Below are 17,987 nucleotides of genomic sequence, written 5' to 3'. Positions count from 1 at the left end.
TAGTGTATTATTAATTCTTCTTTGACTTTTCCACCTGAGTCACATTCTCCTTGCTTGTATCTGTGGTTCTTGGATTTTGATTCCTGAGCCATTGGCTCCCTTGAGCGGGAAGTGTTAGCTCTGCTAACTGGGCACAGAGGCACTTTGAGAGAAGACTAAGGGGGGAAAGATGAAAGCCATTTGCAAGTGTCTGAAGGACTGTCACGCAGAAGAAGGGGAGAACTTGCTTTCTGTGGTTCCTGAGGGTAGGACTAGAGCCAGTGGGTTGAATCTACAGGAAAATTGATTTAGGCTAGACAGGAAGAAGAATTTCCTCACTGTAAGAGCTTCAAGTCTGCCTCTTGCAGTTGTAGGCTCTTCCTTGCTGAAGGTTTTCAAACAGGGACTCAACAGCCATCTGGCGGTGGTGCTGTAGCACTTGCCTGCACTGATCAGGGCGTTAGAGTAGATGACCTCCAAAGTTTCTACCAACTCTACGATTCTATGACTTTAAAGTGATGGTTCTCTTATATTCACCGCAGCAGAGCATCTCTCCCAGTGGTCATTCACTGGTGTGGAAAGTTAATGTAACAATTGCATCTTATCATTATTGTGAGCAGCTTCTTTCCAGTTGGAAAAGCGGGATAGAAAATCAGCAAATAAACAAATTAGGGTTGACTTTTTTAACCAGTGTTTGAATGCTGTTTCAAATTCCCGCTTAAATGTGTAAACCTTGGTTAGCTTTAACCACGGATTAGGTCAGTGCTGACATAACCCTTAATCGTGATTAACCCGTAACCATGATATTATGTGACAGGAAGGAGGCTGAGGGGAATTTGTGGGTGGGGGAGCACGGTCCTGCAAGTTACCCTAATCCAGGGTTCCCAAACTTTGCAGCACTGCAACTAGCCTCATCCTCTGTAGTGAGTCGTGATGCTCCTGATTGGTGCTGGAGGGCTCTCCAGGCCCAGTGACTCATTTAATAGGCCCCTGTGGGTTTCATAATATCTCTCAGAAGCCTCCTTAAGCCCTTTTTAGGTTTTGGAAGCAAACCATAAATCTTGGTTTCCAAAGCTTCCAAAAATCAGAAGTGGCTTATAGAGACTTCTGAGGGACATTCTGAGGCCCACAGAGGCATTTAGAGTGGGTAGCTGGACTGGGAGTGGCTTTCACAGGCTCCAGTAAGTAATAAGGCTTCTGAAATGCCTCCTATTTGGAGCCAAACCACTGCAAGGGTTGGGGGCCCAGACCACGACCCGCTGTGTTTGGGCTCGTGACCCACCATAGGTCGCAACCCACACTTGGGAAGCACAAACCTAATCCCTTAGCCACATTTCAGAGCAGTACTGCATCAGCTTTGTGGCACAAGCTGCTTAGAACAGATTCCAGTGTAAGATTTATTTTCATTCCATCATAAAAAGTGTTTATCACTTTTCCAAATAGGTGCGTAAACTTGCGCAGACTGTGCGTGCTTTCAATAGCCTTTTCCATCAGGCTCTGTTCCTGTTCTTTGTTTATGGATGTGCCTATACTGTGTTTATTTCCCTGACTGGGATGAGTCCTCACACCACAACTGTTCTGTTGTTCCAGCATGCACGGTCCCACCGGCCAGTGCCCCCATCCCAGGGTGCTGCCAAATCTTGTTGCAGTTTGTTTAGCAGCCATTTACTCCTGCTATGAAGAATTCATCAACAGGTTGGTTATCACACCTCTGAACTCGAGCACTTTTCTTTCATGATGCATGTTTGTTTCATAACCCCTGCATTATAGTTGGGCTTTGGATACCCGAGGATACCCGAGTGGCTTGGTTTCCCCACAGCTTGCACTACGGTGACACATGGAAACAGCCTCTTCTGCTTCCTCTTGGTCTTTATATTGTTATTGTTGTTTTCCCCTGGGGGCTGGGGATAAGAATAGGCCCTCAGTTTGGCTGTACTTGTCGACTAAACAGCCACCGGGTAGATGGGACTCATTAGCCTGGGAAGGCAGCTCACCTGAGAGAAGGAAAACTCTGATCCCAAACCTCCACTGCCTTGTGGCTACATCCAGTTATGGAAAAGGCTTCAGGAGTTAACCTCGAGGCAAAATCCGGAGCCAGAGTCCCTGAGGCAGTTCATGGCTGAACACAGTCACGTTCTGGCAACTCCTGTGCCGCCGCTGGAACCAACCGCATTGGCCTCTGACTTTCCATTGGACCATTCCAGCGACGTGGAGAGGGGGGATTTGCTGCATGGGAAACAGTCTGTCCTCCATATCTACCTTACCCAGGCTTCACGCACCGGAGAGGACACTCTGTTCCAGAACCACCATTCAGAGCATGATACCATAGTTTTCTGAGACTGAAGGATGCCAACAACATGTTGTTGTTGTTGTTATTATTAACAGTATTTATTTACCGGTTTTCAACAAAAAGTTCACAAAGCGATTTACAGAGAAAAATCGAATAACTAATGGGTCCCTGTCCCAGAAGGGCTCACAATCAAAAAAGATGGAAAAGAAGACCAGCAGGCAGCCACTAGAAAAGTCACTGCTGGGGTGACATGTATCTGAATGTCTTGGTTTTGGCCCTGGGATATGTCCCCGAAGAGGTCAGCCACTGAAAGCCCAAGGCCAAATCCCACTCCAGAGGTCTCCCCACCTCCACTCTTCAGCAGTTACCATCCCAGACCCAAAAGCATTGTGAGCAGTGTCTGGGGCTTGCTGACATGCCGTTGGGCTACGAAGGCAATGGTTATGCCTTGGCCCCTGTCTTTCTCATGTTGATCCTCTGGCAAAAGGATCCTTCCCTTCCACACAGCCGCGCACAGGAACACAAGCTGAATCATAGTATTGCGTCATTTGGAGGAGAGAGCTGCATTGCAGGGCCTGTAGGTACTGTAAGTTCCTTGCAGAGATGTTTGTTTTCCTCTCGTATGAACATGGCTTGGTGAGGCTAAAAGCCAAGCCATTGCAACACCACTAGGCTGCTCATTCTGGCCTGCTCCCTGCTTTTCCTGTTGTGTCTGGCTAGTAATGCTGTTTATTTTTCATCCTTCTTTCTCTCTCTTTTTTTTTAAATGCAGCCGGGATAATTCTCCAAGCCTGAAGGAAATTCGAAATGGCTGCCAGCAGCCCTGTGACCGCAAGCCTAACCTACCCCTTCGGCTCCTCCACACGAGCCCCGACCTGGTGTCCCAAGAGGCCACGATGACTGAGTCCCGCCTCAAGTCGGTCATCGTCACGTCGAATGAAATCCACGTGGAGGTGGAGCGCAACAACACCGCCAACCAGAAGATGACGGCCAACGTCGGCAATGACAGCGAGCCCAACCTGATAGACTGCTTGATGGTCAGTCCCACCTGCAGCACCATGAGCATCGAACTCAGTGCCCAAGCAGATCGCATCCTCGGCTGCTACGTGGAAATTCTGAAGATGCTGTGAGTAGCTATTTTTGTGTCTTTCACAGCAGTCTGTCCTGAGCTCTGGCGATGGGAGAGAGGGCCGTTTCCCGCCTGGCTGGTCCTCTTCAACATCTGCAGGCATCCAGCAAGATCTGCAAATAGTAGAGTAATAAATCTGATGCCGGCATTAATGCCTCATGTCTGAAACAGACATCTGGTCTGCCAGTGGTGCTCCAAAAATAGCCTCCAACTGACGGAAATGATCTGTTTTGTTTGCCTGTTGACCGTTGAGCATATTTTACAAGGCTGAAAGGTTGTTCCCTCTGGCTCCAGGTTGTTGATTGCCTGTCCATCATCCCTCCGCTTCTTACGGTTGAGGATTATCTAGCATGCCGGTCCTCAGACCACACTAGCTCATAAGGAGGCCACAGGAAATGAAAAGGGAATGACTCTCCATAACTGTAAATAAGGGTACTTATGAATGCAAGGTTTGGGGGATGGTGAGATCAAAGGACCTAATTCAACACAAGCTACATAACTCCCCATGCTGATCCTGAATTGTTCCCCCCTCCCCTCTTCCCCTATAGCAGGGCCAACCAAAAGCCTAAACTGGCATGTCAGATGTTACCCCCTCTTAGTGGCGCACCAGCTGCCACCACCACCTAATTTTTCCTCCTGCTTCTTGAATTTGTAAAGGACAAGGGATATGGAGCAGAAGAGGGAGGAGAGAACACTCCTAGACACTCTAGCCCACCACTCTCCTCTCTTCTCCTCTCCACTTCCTCTCCATTTTATTTATTTTTTAATCCAGGGAGCAGTTGGGGCTAGGCTTTCCCTGCCTATTGAATGCCTGAAGCAACCTCCTCAGCCAGCTTTATGGACTGGGTCAGCCAGACCACAAACAAGGATGGTTGTTTTTTTGTGGAGAAACTTTCAAAATACGGTCTCCCACCTACATTCTGAAATGGAAAAGCCCAGATTTCTATCTGACTTCATTCTCTTTGTTCTGCATAGTGGAGGGATTAGCTCTAACAAGCAGTTAACAACGCATCCTATGACAGCTAATTCTATCAATTAATCATGCCTTGTTGTGATGAAGTCCTCTTATGTCTGTCCTGAATTGACTGCCAATGAATTTCAGTGGATGAACCTGTTCAAGTTATGCAAAAGAGGGAGAAAAACTTCTCTCCGCTTTCAGTTTTTAAAAAAATAAGTGAGAGATACAAGTAGAAAATGAAAATATTTGAGCTATCCCACTCGGTTTGAGTGATTGCCTTGCACAGAAGGAATAGAATAACTTTCACATTTGATCAGGTTTAAGAGTTATCTAAATTTGTGCCCACTTGCTTACAAGGCAGTGCCCGCAGTGGTATTTTTTACCCATAATTTGGTCTGAATGATTACAATTTGAATTATTCCCAGAGGCTTTCAGTTTAATATATAAAAAAATCTGATTGTTTCTGGTGGCTGCATGGCATTGACTGAGGTTGCTGAATCAGTCCCCTGAAAGAACAATTAAAATAGATTGCAAAGTAAATTCTCCATGTCCAGCTGAATACTATCATTAACAAAGACCTTATTTTAGCCCCATCAGCTACAGAGGCCTTTGCTTTGCAAAGCAGTAGAGCTCTGAAGTGAATCCTGATTGGGTATTTACTGGATCTGAGTGGGAAGATACTGGTACAGTGGTCTTATTTCTCAGTGTCTTGGGTAGCTTTAAAGAAAAGCTAGGCATATAGCTTCTGAAATGCATGGATCTCTGAAGCAATTCCAGTGGCAATCAGCATAGGTTTTCTTTATGGGCCATGGAAAATTGTGGAGAAGCACAGAAGCCAACAGGTTTTGGAAGAGAGAAATCATGGTGAATGACTTTCAGCTTAAATGGCTTTCAAGGGGATGAGACACACTTTTGGAGGACAGATCTGCTAATGGGTGTTAATCATGGTAGTCAAGTAGAATCTCCAGATTCAAAAGCAGTGTACCTCTGAATGTGTTTCTGAGGAGGGTGCAAACATTTATTTATTTTTCACATTTTTCTGCCACCCTTCCATCAGGAGCTCAGAAAAGTGTACCTAATTCCTCCCTTCTTTTTGTCTTCACAACAACCCTGTGAGGTAGGTGAGGCTGAGAGGGAGTGACTGGCCCAAAGTCATCCAGCTGTGTGGCTGAGTGAAGATTTGAACCTGGATCTTCCAGGTATAAGTCCAGTTCCCAAACCACTGCACCATCCTGGCTCCAAATATTGCAGGAGCACTATTCATGCCCCACTGTAGTTTTTTCCAGAAACATCTGGCTGGTAAATTTTTGGGGGGAAAAAAAATTCTGGATGGTCCATGCTGGTTCTCCTTAAATTCGTAACTTCAGCCATTCCCCTTTCAAAGGGATGATCGTGTTTTTTGGTTCCTTTAAAAAAAAAAAAAACTTGGGAAAATGAAACACCATGTGTTCAACAGACAAAACTGGTAGGTAGCAAAAGGGCTGGTAGTAAGGCATGGGGGGGAATATAAGGCCTTCTTTACAAGAGAGAGAGGAGTCATATATATTGTCAAACTTATGCAATGGCTTACGCAGACAAACGAGTAAATGGAAATGCAAGGAATGTGATAGTACCAAAGGTGATGAATAGGCAATTCTAAGTGCATTTCTATTTCAAAGGGGCTGGGTTTTTTCTTTGGGGTTTCAAGGCAGTGGTGAGTTTTTAGTCCTTGTTCAGGTTTTGAATTTGGGGGTGTCAAAGCCTCAGCTGAAACTGCCTCTGGAGGCTGAGGAATCCAGTGGTTTTCTGATAACTCTGGGTGATTTTCCTGCTAGTGTGTCTGGCAGTTCTGTCATCCATCTATGGAATGTGGAAGTTAACTGGGCTGTAGGCACAGTTCCTCCATAGAGCCTCTCCACAGAACTCATGAAGCACCTTGGTTTTCCTCTAAGCTCAGAGCATTGAAGTGGGAGAGATGGTGATGGATTGTTGAAGAAGCAAATTTCATGACAAAACTGCCCAAACGTGGGTTAGAGGCCTCTTTAGTGCATATTCCATGGCAATGATGGGGGCAAATTGTCCTTTATTTCTTCACCACCATTGGCTTCGGTGTCATCCAACAGAGCCACTGCAAGTGGAAAGAGACTTTTTATAGCTAAGTCCCCAAGGAGAATTAGTGGAATTGTCAGCAGCCCATTGTGATGAAATCTGAAGACACTTTGCTGATGAAATTGCTAACAGCTGCCACAACATGGACTCTGATGATTCAGCGATGATTGGGGGAGACTTTCAGAGCACAGTCTACTCATAGTTTGATGGACCTCTTTCCGCTTGTTCCAGCTAAGGAGGTGGACTGAAAGAGTTGTATATCCAATCACTTGTACGTTTGTTCCCAGCCGCTCTGGCTACCCAAAATGACTGGGGCAGGACTTGTGGTCTGGGTGGCAGAGTTAATGTCCCTGCCTCAGAGAGAGGGCTGCATACCATCAGCTTGAAGGAGGCCATTATGTGGCCCCCTTATTGAAAAAGTCAGCTCCACACCCCTCTGTGGTCATGACCACCCAGCATCACATCTTCTGTTTCTGGGCAAGGTGTCCGAGTTTGCAATGACATCCCAGCTGGATGATGCTGATTATCTGGTTTCCTCCCAGTCTGGTTTTCAACTGAGCTTCAGGAAACTGTCTGGGTCTTCCTAGTGAGCAACTGAGAAACAGACTGGGAGCCTGACCTTGTTGGAAGCAAGATTGGCTCCCCCCAGAGCAGACCCTTTTCACTTATTCTAGGATCTGTTCATTAATCTCCCTCTTTAATATTGTTTTATAAACAAGTTAAAATCTTGGTCCTCTTTGTTTACTGGAACTAATCTTAAACATGTATAGAAAAGGGAACAAGCTCATATTTTTCCTTTGCTACTCGTGTCTCCATTTTCCTCCCCTTCCTTTGTACTTTCCCTATTCCTATCTAGGTTGTTAGCCCCTCGGTGAGGGAGCACAGGGCTGTATAAACTCACTGTATAAATTGCCATGGACCTGGATTGTGCTTGTGTAGCTTCTTATTAAGACCACTGTGGTTTGTTCTGCCTTTGGGAATCAGCTCCTCGATCAATTCTGTCATTTTTGCTGTTTCATCCAGCTCTTGCTTGTTTTGTCGATTTTTAAAAATACTGATTCTGATAGTCTGGGGTTGTCTGTTGTGTTAGTGTTGATTCTGATTCGCTTTAGGCAGTTTTTTTTTTAGTTGTATACCTCTTTGGAAGCACGATGTCAAAAAGTAGTGTATACAATCTGCAAACAGATCAATAAGCTTACTGCAAAAGGTGGCCACTGAGCCGCTGATATATCTGTTTTGTAGATGGGATGGGTGGATTTACTGCTTGTCCTGTGCTGCTTCAGCCCTTCTCCTGGGTGACCCCCACCTTCTCTGCATTCCCTAGTAGGTCAGCCCCATGCTTCAAATACCCCTGGCACATTCTCTGATGTCATGTTTATCGAGGTTGCCTCGGCTGCTGCGATGTTATGGGATTGTTTCGGCTGTATATGACCTACAGGGCAGCTTTTTTGCTTAAGCCGAAAGCTGACACTGGGTAGGGGAGAAAGGCCTTTTGTGCCTGCAGGCCAGTGACAGTGGTGGCCAGGGCAAAAGGGCCATTTGGACAGGGGCTTATTTAATTTGCTGCAGTCAATTGGAGTTGCAGGCTGACATGCTTTCCCAGCTGAAAATTTGGGAATGTGCTTGCCAGGGGCACAGCATGCAACAGGTCTCTCACCCTATTTCTGCGGGCCTCCCATGAACTTGACCGACAGGGTTGTGCAGCAAGAAATGCACAGCTGCTGTTAAAATGTCTAATTATGCTGGGGGAAAAAATTAAGGAGAAATCTCCAATAAGCAGCACTTGCCAACAACAATAAACCCTTGATATAACAGACCTCGGTTTAACGGACTTAGGAGCCAGTGGATGTTTTCTGCAACATTAAAAACCAGGCATATACATTTTGGGCATTCAGCTCATTGAGATTTAACAGACGTTGGGCAGTGACAGATAACACTTACCCCATGAGTCCATTAAATTGAGGGTTCGGTGTGGATGGATTTCAGGGGCCAGAGGCTAGGCTGATATGCCTCTTGCTGTTACACTCTGCTTCAGTTCTGAAATAAAAGGGGTTCAGTGGAGCTTCCTTCCAGGAAAGTGTGCATAGGATTGCACTATAAGTTGTAACAAACGCTTAATGTTTGTGTCATCAGTTAACTGCTCTGACCTCTCTTTTTTGGTTTAATGAGAATTTTTTTTCCTTTAATAAGTGCTTGGTATTTGTTTGAACGTAGCTTTACATCTCTGGCCTCCCATCCCTGCTACCAAACATTTGTTTGTGTCTCCTCTTATCTTCTCTTTACATTATGGCTTGCTGAGCGAACTCTGCTCAAAGAGGGACTCTCACAGGGGACCTTTAAATGGATAGCTTTCGGTTCATGTTTCCTCTATCCTGCTGTCTCCTCTCACAGCTGGCTAACTCTCCTGTAACCTTGTCAGTATACTCCAGCATTGTGAGCTGTCACGCTTCAGCACTTGAGGGGCTTCTCCGCTCAGAAAAAGCTCTTACAGAGTGCTGAATTATCTCAGTACAAAACAAATGGCACAAGGTGAGCTTCATAAAAGAACAGAGAACACAGTGCACTCTACTGATGTAAAAGTTATGCATAGTTTAGAGAAACAGAATGGAGATAACTTTTTCTCCCTCCTCCAGAATACAAGGGTTACTCAAGGCTACCTGACTAACTGGAGATTGAGGGCAGACAAAATAATAAAGGACTTCACCACAGACACAATTTTATGTATGAAATCAACTGCTACAAAATGTGGTGCATGTGTACTTTCCAGAGTGACTGTTTGCCCATCATGCTGATGGTCTTGACTGACCTTTCACATAATTTTTTTTTCTGACTCTTTTTCATGTTCAGGACCATGAAGTATCTTAGCAGTTTAACAGTTGCAACCCTACGCATGTCTTGTCACAAAGCAAATTCCACTGTGTTCAGTTGGGCTTACTTCCTCATAGGTGTTTTTTCGGATTACAACCCTATTCTTGCCTCCTGGGGGTGGTGAGGTTCAGATGCATCCACTTGTGTTTGGTGGGCTGCTGATTGGTTGATAAATTAATTGACAGCAGTGGATTTTGCAGTGTGCCTAGACTTACAGCAGTGTTCTCATTTCAGATCAGACTACGATGACTGGAGACCTTCCCTGGCCAGTTTGCTTCAACCCATCCCATTCCCAAAAGAGTAAGTACATGACAGCAAGTTGCTACTAGGGGTTTCTATGATAGACTGATGCTTAAACTTCTATCAGATCAAGCTAGAATGCTCGAAGAGGCCCATTGCTTGGTACTCTTGCATATGGCATCAGCACCTGGAATCATTCCCAAAATTAATTGAGCAAAATGTTCAGTGAGGACCTTACATGAGTACTAACCCTGAATGCCTGGTCTTTATGTGTATGTGTTAGCTGCAGTGGCAGTTCTTTATAGGATTAGATGGTAACTCCCCCCTCCAAAACATGGTGTGAAAACAAGAGTACTAGGACACTGCATCTAGTTCTGGGCATCACATTTTAAAGAGGACATTGATAATCTGGAATTGGTTCAGAGAAAGATGACAAACGTAGTGAGGAGTCTGAAAACCAAGATGGGATTTCAACACGGGTCTCTCTGATCTTACCAGTACTGTAACCACTGCTCCACACTGGTTCAGGATCAATCCTCTCACAGCTGCTTCTGGAATAGTTATCATAGCATCATGGGAAAAATCCCAGAGCAGGCAGTTCAAATTTCCAGGCCAATTTCACTTTTCAGAGGTGTCTTTGGATCAAACAGCACATCATTCTAAATGTGTGATTTGAGCCCTCTGTGCTTCCTTCTATAACTCTTCTTCCTGGAGAAAATTGCCCATGCTGGGCAGAGGGACTGCAGCAGTTTTAAAGCCCGCTACATAGCTCCCTGGACCTGGATCAAATCCTTCCATGTGCCATTTTAATTTTTTTTTTAAAGGCACAGACATCTGTACCATTTTTTGGTACAATGGAAAAAAGTACCATTTTTCAGCCTGTGTTTCCCACTGTATAGGTTGGGCCTTAACAGCTCAGCATTCAAGTTATTTACATTATCTTGTACAGGGCTTGCCTTTAGCTTAAGGGCAATAAAAACATGGTTCAGTGATTAATTCCTCACCATAAGTGAAAGGGTGAGGGGGACAGACCCCATTCACCCATGACCCCTACTAGGCTGAGATTACATCCTGGAATGTAACAAGTTAACAGGGCCAATTGTCTCGGAGGATAAAATAACAAGCGATTTGTGTCAGCAAGAATAAAAGGGTGAGGGTGCCCCATTGAAAAGAGTGACAAAAACGTACATTGTTCTGTATGCTGTATTTTGATACAATGTGAGAGCTCCTGATGGTCTCCCTCTGAAACCCATTAATGACACCAGTGTTTATGAAATGCAGATCTCAAAGGGTGAACATTACAGCCTATAATTGTCCAATTTACCAGCTTATCAGGTCCCTTGGTGGCCTGGTGCTGTGGAAGGTCTAGCTCTAGCAACCATGTGAGCTTCACAAGGGTTGGGGAGATGCATGCCGTACCCAGCATCATTTTACCCGACTCTGTTTTCCTAGCAAAAGACCCTGGGGTGGTTTGCAAATCGACACCATGATGCAATGCAGTACTCCACAAGAGTGACCATTAATTGCCTTGCTAATGTGCCATGTTAATTAGATATGGCTGTGCCTTAATTGCAGCCCAATTAATGAACACACCTGGGACTCGGATGGCGCAGAAAATCCTGTTTACTAGTATGTGGATTTATGCCACCCAGCTCTGAAAGTTTCCATTAGTTTATTCTGTGACGGTTTCCCTGCAAGTTAATTCAAGAGATGGCTTTTTTCTCAGGCAGGAATTCTGAGCAGTTTGAGCGTGAAAGGCCCGCCTGCGACATCTCTTGTCCATGCTGTGACAAACTCCCATCTGTCAACCTTTTTTGTTTGGGCTTGCTAATACCAGCCTATTTGTAAAAACTTCCTAAGGCTCCTCTTCAACAGGTGGGTTAGGACCCAGAAGTGGGTTGGAACCTGACCTCAGATGTGTTGCAGCAGTGTTACCACCACCATTTGGTTTTGTGGTTTGGAACTCCACAGTTTGACCAGTAGCCAGGATCTGGGGTCCTAGATGATGTGAATCCCACTAGAAGCTATGGAAGGATTACTTTGGCCAAGTCCTTCAATCACCAGTCTCACACACATCAGCCTGGTCCCCCCTGCCATAGCAGTCTCTGCCCTTTCCATCTTGCCTTACTTCTTCCTTCTGTCCATCCTTGCCCAACTGGCATGCCACTCTCTTTCACTGCCTCCCTTCCAACTGCCCTGGAAGGAATGAGGGGGCAGAATGACAAGTAGTAGATCATGCCAATTGACCACCCAGCAGGAAAAGGACTTCTCATACTCTGGGCTCTTGAAAATGGCCCCCTTGATGCAGGTTGGGTCCCAGCTCTCAACAAGTTAATGAGCCTGCTGTGAGTTCATCAGCTGAAAAATCACTTCCATATGAAATGTGCAGGATTATATGTGATTTCTTGATAAGAGGGGTACCTCTTAGGAAACTGAAGTCTTCTCATCCAGAGTATTTTCTTAAGGTGATCTCTGTGGAAATTCGGAATATAAGTAGCCTAAACTAGGCCAGAATACACTGCAGTTTTCAGTGATTGCAGCCGGAGGCTCCTATTCTTGCCTCCTGCAGGTGCAATGAGGTTCACAGGCATCCACTATATGTGCTGGGCACTATAATTGCTCCATGTAGCACTATATGTGCTGGGCACTATAATTGCTCCATGTAGAAAAATTAACCATTATTCTCAGAGAAAGGCATAGACGTTTAATGTATTTAGCTTTTGTTGTCTTGCCCTGGTTTCTCAACTCTCGTTGCTTCTTCTCGCAAGATAGTCTTTCATCCAGAGTTCCTTGTAGCTGATTTAGTTCTGCTCCAGCAGTGGCGTAGCTAATGATCATGTAGCCCGATGCCAAGCTCAAAATGTTGCCCCAGAAGTGAGGTCACAACCGGAAGTGACATCATGCCTGGGCTTTTTAAAAAGTGAAAATTGGAAGGAAACCACCTCCTCCCCCCCCAGCAGCTCACCACCCACTTGCGCTGCTGCCTCTCCCCAGTCAGTGGTGTAGCTAAGGTATCTATCTGCTACCCAGGGTCAAAGAAGATTTTGTAGAGCCCCTGCATGATAAAATCAAATTAAATAAGTAAATAAATAAAAAGTTATTAATTCCAGGTTGTATCATAAGAACATCTCTCTGGCACTCAGAACAATCAGTCTCATAGGTCAATTTGGAGTTAAGCACTTTTTGTTCCACAAGATAGTTGTGTTTTCATTTTCTGGTTAATTGGCCATAACTTTTGATAGAATAAAGATATTCCAATGCAGTTTATTTCATTGCATTCCACATTAAATTACCTTTCCAATGATATATAACATGATGATGTTACTCATACATACCAAGATTTTCACAATTTTGGTCACTAGTGTCAAGCTCAGCTTGTTGCCCCCCTAAAGCTTGATGCCCGGTGCAACTGTTACCCTGCACATGCCCAATCTCATCTGATCTTGGAAGCTAAGCAGGGTCAGGCCTGGTTAGTACTTGGATAGGAGACCTCCTGGGAATACTGGGTGCTGTAGGCTTATACCATAGTCTTTTGAGACTGAAGGTTGCCAACCAACCAAACCAACTGGTGCAACTGCTACCCCCTGCACCCCCTTAGCTATGCCACTGTGCTCCAGCATTCCTCTACTAGCGTGTAAGTGTGGTGCAGGAAGAGGGTTGTCTTTGTTTCTGGCTGTAAATATTTTGTGCATCATCTTATAGTGTTTTCCTACAGTGTTGTCTATGCAGCCTTTCTTTTCAGTGTTTATGAAGTTCTTATAATTACTTTGGAAAGGACCTGATGCAGTCCAGGATGGAAACTTCACTAAGTTTTTGTGTTTCGTTTCAGGGCTCTCGCACATGAGAAGTTCACAAAGTAAGTGTTTGTTTGTGTGAAGTTTCCCATTAATGATCTAAACAAGTATTAGCAAAGTCTCAGCATCTTGGTGCCTTCCTCTGCCCCCTTCAGCACTGAGAGTCTGAAAGTCCGACTATCATACACACTCAGTCCATTCAGAGGTAACACCAAGCCATTATCTGGTGTTACGTGAACAAGCCCTGTGCTTGCATGCTCCCCTTCCTCCACCGCCACCCCCCACTTTTCATTTTGATTTCCCTTCTCAGTGTCAGGTTGCACAAACCGTAGTTTGCTTGACTTGAATGTTGCAGCGAGCTATGGTTGACTATTGTATTCGTAAAGGAAGAAGAGTAATGACAATGCAAGTCAGGAGTCATTCACATGGCACCAGACTGTACTTGGCACTACATGGAGGTGGGGCTATAGCTCAGTGGTAGAGCTAGTGGTGTAGCTATAGGGGGTGCAAAGCATTAAGTTTTGCAGGGAGCCTCACCATGGCATACAAGTGCCCCCCCCTTTGGAGCCATGCCCAGTGGTGGGAGCAAAACAGGCGAATGTCTCAGTTTTGCTTATACTGCCCAGAATGACTCCAAAAGGGTGGGGAAGGGCCGCTTGTATGCTGCGGTGAGGCTCCCTACGAAACTTACTGCTTTGCGCTCCCTATAACTACGCCATAGGGTAGAGACATGCTTTTCATGCAAAAGGTCCCTATTCAGTCCCTGACATCTCCAGGGAGATGGAGATGCATCTGGGGAGCTCTGTTGACAATACTGAACTGAATGGATCCATGGTCTGACTCGGTGTAAGGCAGTTGCCTATTACACTGTGTAACCAGCCCAGGCTGTATTTGGGGTCCCACTTAGCCCCACCTCTGTACGGACTCACTGAGGTGGGACTCTCTGTTCTCAGACTTCCTTGATGGTGAAGGGGAGGATGGGGAAAACCCACATTCATTGGGGAATGTCTTCTGTGCCCTAAATGTGTCGATCAGCATGCAATCAAAATGTGTCCTCCAGGCCTTCTCAAGCAGACATAAATCACAGATCAGCTTTCTTAGCCTTGGAGTCCATAGTTAGCAGGGGGATTCCAAGGAGTGATTCTGGTTCCTCCCAGATTTCTCATGATTGGCATGTTCCAATCAGCTGCATGGTGAGGGCTGTTCCACTTTAGGCTACAGGTTGGGGAAATTGCTCGTTTAAATGCTTCTCTGCGTAAGAGAAAAAATTCTACAGTTGAAACAAGAAGATCAGAGAAAGTGAGTTCTGGCCACATTCTTTAGCTGAAGGGCTAGTTTTTAATGTGATGGGGGAACATTCAAACATGCGACGTCTCCTACCTGCAGTTCAAAGGAACTGCAGTTTCTACCTGCAGTTTCAGCACAGCTGTGCCATGTGACTATTATGACTTGGTTGATGGGACAGCAGCATGCCTTTTGCCTGATTAAAGAAAGGATCAGTGCTAGAGATGGATGGAGGTTGTAAGACAACTGTGATTTTTGTGCAAAAACGGTTAAAACAGATCCTCTTTGCGAAGTCACAAAACCCGTCTAGCCCAGAAGCAGCGCTATTGCTGGCAGTCCTTTTAAGACCTTATGATTCCTCCCTGCAAAATGTTCTCTGCTTGTTTCTCTGTAACTTCTCCAGAAGCAGGGGTATCAATCACTGGAAATGTAACCAAAATGAAGTGCAACAGCTGTGTACATTTTGGAACCAGCCGACAAGCCAGTCATCTTTCTACTTTTGTTTTTCTCTCTTTGCCCTTTCAAGGGAACTGAAGTACGTCATTCAAAGATTCGCAGAAGATCCAAGACAAGAAGTGAGTCTCTTTGGAGTGTGGTGATCAAAGGGACTGGGGGAGGATTGTTTCTCAGAATGTTCTGGCTTTGAGCAGTGTGAGTTCCAAAGTCCCGCCAGCGCTCTGCCTGTCTGCCTTGGTATTGCCAAAGAAAAAGCATCCATGCTCAGGGGCACAGACTACTTCATTACAGATGGTTTCTAGCCTTCTGTACAAGCATGTGCCCCACCCTGGATGTCTAGGACCTGCTGTTGTCACTGCTGCAGTCAGCAGGAATGAAGTTCCTGTGCAATGCAAACGCCACAGAGAGTTTTCGCCTCCCTTGGTCTAATGAAATAGTCCGTACAAAGCACTGGAGCCTTTGCTGCATGTCAGATTGTGATGAGCCCATCACTGTATGTGTGCAGAAGTAGGTTCTCTTTGTTATAGGGACACCCTGTGGGGGAAGTGTAGAGGAACCCATTTTACCAGAGTTACCTGAAGCCCCATCCCATGCCTGAGGTGGCAAGTTAGCACCTCTTGTTGTTGGAACTGTATGCACACCACTGCCTTTTTTTCCTTCTTCCGGTGACAGCAGCTTACACTGTTGATACTCCTCCTCCCTTTCTGGCTGCAGAAATGAAAGTGAGGAGAGTGGTGGTGCCCTAGAGTGTCTCCTGGGAGACACTTTAGGCTGCCAGTACTCTTCTCTCCTCCCTTCCTATTCCATGGTGGGTTGAGGAGGCAGGTGACTGGTATCTGATCCAGGATGGGCCTTGCAGGTAGGTAGGTGCCCAACAAGCCATCCAAGATGGTGATCAGATGGGCAACTGTGCAGTGGACAGGTGTGTTTATGTCACCACCACATCCATCAGTCCTCCACTCCATTTCGTCTAACATCTTCAGTGGATAAAGCTTGCATTCTGTCCCTCCACCCTTGTAATCCCCATTGATGGATCTATTCCTATAGCATCAGGGACCATGGGCAGTTCCTCCCCTCACCCTGTAGCATTATTCTCAGGTGAGGCTTGCTGTTTTACTTTCCCCCGTATGAGTGATTGGCATGCAGGGCACAAGGTCACTAGACTCATGATACAGGAGCCTTTCTGAAACTAAGCAGGTTTAGGGCTGGTCAGTGCTTAGATGAGAGACCTTCTGGGCACTCCATGTACACTTCCTTGAGTTCCATGATAGAAGAAAGGCAGGCATACACATGTAATAAATTATTCTCCTTTTTGAGAGAAAGGAAAGGGGTCTGTTTGAAGTTGGCTGTTTGTTTATTTAAGAGATTTCTATCCCACTAAAATAGCTAAAAGCCTGCCACCCATAACAGAAACAACAAACCAACGGTAAATCCAGCTATAAATCCAACCAGTAAAGCGTAAAAGCAAGAGAAGAACAATAAAAGCCCAGCAGTAGAAAATCCAGCAGAAGGATCTCCCTTGAAAGCACTTGGCAGTGATACAGACCAGACACAGTTAAAAGGTGGACAGAAAGGATAATCTTAGGCACCCAGTTGAAAAGCAGGGAGGGTAGAGATCTAACAGCTCTCCCCAGGGAGCAAATTCCAGAGGCACTGCTGTGGAAAAAAAAACCCTGGCCCTGTCAATCAGATCTGCTGCAGTGGTGAGAGGAAGGGCAGAGGCCAGGGCTTGCAGGGTAGCTGGTAAAGCTCCTAGTCAATTCATGTGGGCCTGGATGGTCCTCTTTAAGAGAACCCAATCAAACCAACACTACTCACCTTTCGACTGTCTGTGTGCTTTGCTCGGCAGGTGCACTCGTGTTTGCTAAGTGTGCGGGCTGGCAAGGACGGCTGGTTCCAGCTCTATAGTCCTGGTGGAGTGGCCTGCGATGACGACGGAGAACTGTTTGCCAGCATGGTATGTGCCTACGTTAGACAGGGTCCTCATCCAGCCTGGCTCTTGCAGTAATTCAGTGCTAAGATGCGCAAGTTCATTCCCTGCTAGCAAAGGGAAACATGGCAAGTCCACCACTTGGCAATATAAAGACTGGAATCCCTTTATACCTCTAGTGATACTCTGAAAGCTATCACCACTTTGCCCTCTATGAACTGCCCCACTCTTTCATTTGTCAAGTCCAGATAATTGGATATTCAATCCAGGAGGAGTTTGCAAGTGTGATGATGAGGACGAGGTGGGTGTATGAAGCACACTCTGGTGTGAGACATTATCATTCATTAAATTCAGCTCTTTGAGCCCAGTTGGTTATTATTCCTACTTTAGAAGATTTGAGAGTTTGCATGAGCACAGACACTCCTTCCCCTGCCCTTTTTATCCAGGCTACCACACCATGGCAAAGAGTAAATGACCAAACAGGAGACTGTCTGAATGGAGGATTCCCTCTGACTTCGGAGCTTGGAGCTAGTATAGATGTTACAGTTGTCTCGTGATTTTTTTCTCTTCTCACTTGATGTTTTTGATCATTTGCAAAGGTATAAGGTATAAGATATTGTCCAAACTGGCCCAGAGTGAGGTGGCAGAATTCTGAATTATTCCACTTCAGACTGCAGGTGGGCGATGTTTTTGATCATTTGCAAAGCCTGCCGTGCGCAGGAGGCATGTTGAATCTGCTGCTCTATATCTCAGGAACCCACAGGGTTGATAGGAGTCCTGGCCCAAAAGGCCAAACTGAGTGTTCAGTGGCTTTTCATGGAAAAACAGAATTCTGAAACCCAGTTTTCAGTTCTTGCACTATTTGGAATGAAGTTTTCTCTTGGTGTGTGGCAATACACTGGTGTCCTTTCAAGAGGCGTATTGCCACTTCCCAAGCATACATGTCTAATCTAGACCTCTCTTCCCCTCCC

At 45.6% G+C, this 17,987-nt stretch overlaps 1 protein-coding gene and 1 pseudogene across 1 annotated transcript in view; both read left to right on the top strand.

Annotated features, from left to right (window-relative positions):
- CMIP (c-Maf inducing protein) overlaps positions 1-17,987 on the top strand; it is a 166,067-nt gene that overhangs the window by 136,100 nt on the left and 11,980 nt on the right. Inside the window, exons 9-14 of the mRNA XM_066637659.1 lie at positions 1,570-1,674; positions 3,042-3,395; positions 9,547-9,612; positions 13,382-13,408; positions 15,157-15,205; positions 16,936-17,043. Coding sequence (XP_066493756.1) covers positions 1,570-1,674; positions 3,042-3,395; positions 9,547-9,612; positions 13,382-13,408; positions 15,157-15,205; positions 16,936-17,043 — 709 coding nt within the window. The remainder of the gene's footprint in view (positions 1-1,569; positions 1,675-3,041; positions 3,396-9,546; positions 9,613-13,381; positions 13,409-15,156; positions 15,206-16,935; positions 17,044-17,987) is intronic.
- On the top strand, positions 12,951-13,070 carry LOC136660889 (5S ribosomal RNA; annotated as a pseudogene).

The sequence above is a fragment of the Tiliqua scincoides genome, chromosome 9 (assembly GCF_035046505.1).
Source record: "Tiliqua scincoides isolate rTilSci1 chromosome 9, rTilSci1.hap2, whole genome shotgun sequence".
Classification (NCBI taxonomy): Eukaryota; Metazoa; Chordata; class Lepidosauria; order Squamata; family Scincidae; genus Tiliqua; species Tiliqua scincoides.
The sequence above is the reverse complement of the archived record's forward strand: the minus strand, read 5'-3'. Positions and strand labels throughout refer to the sequence as shown.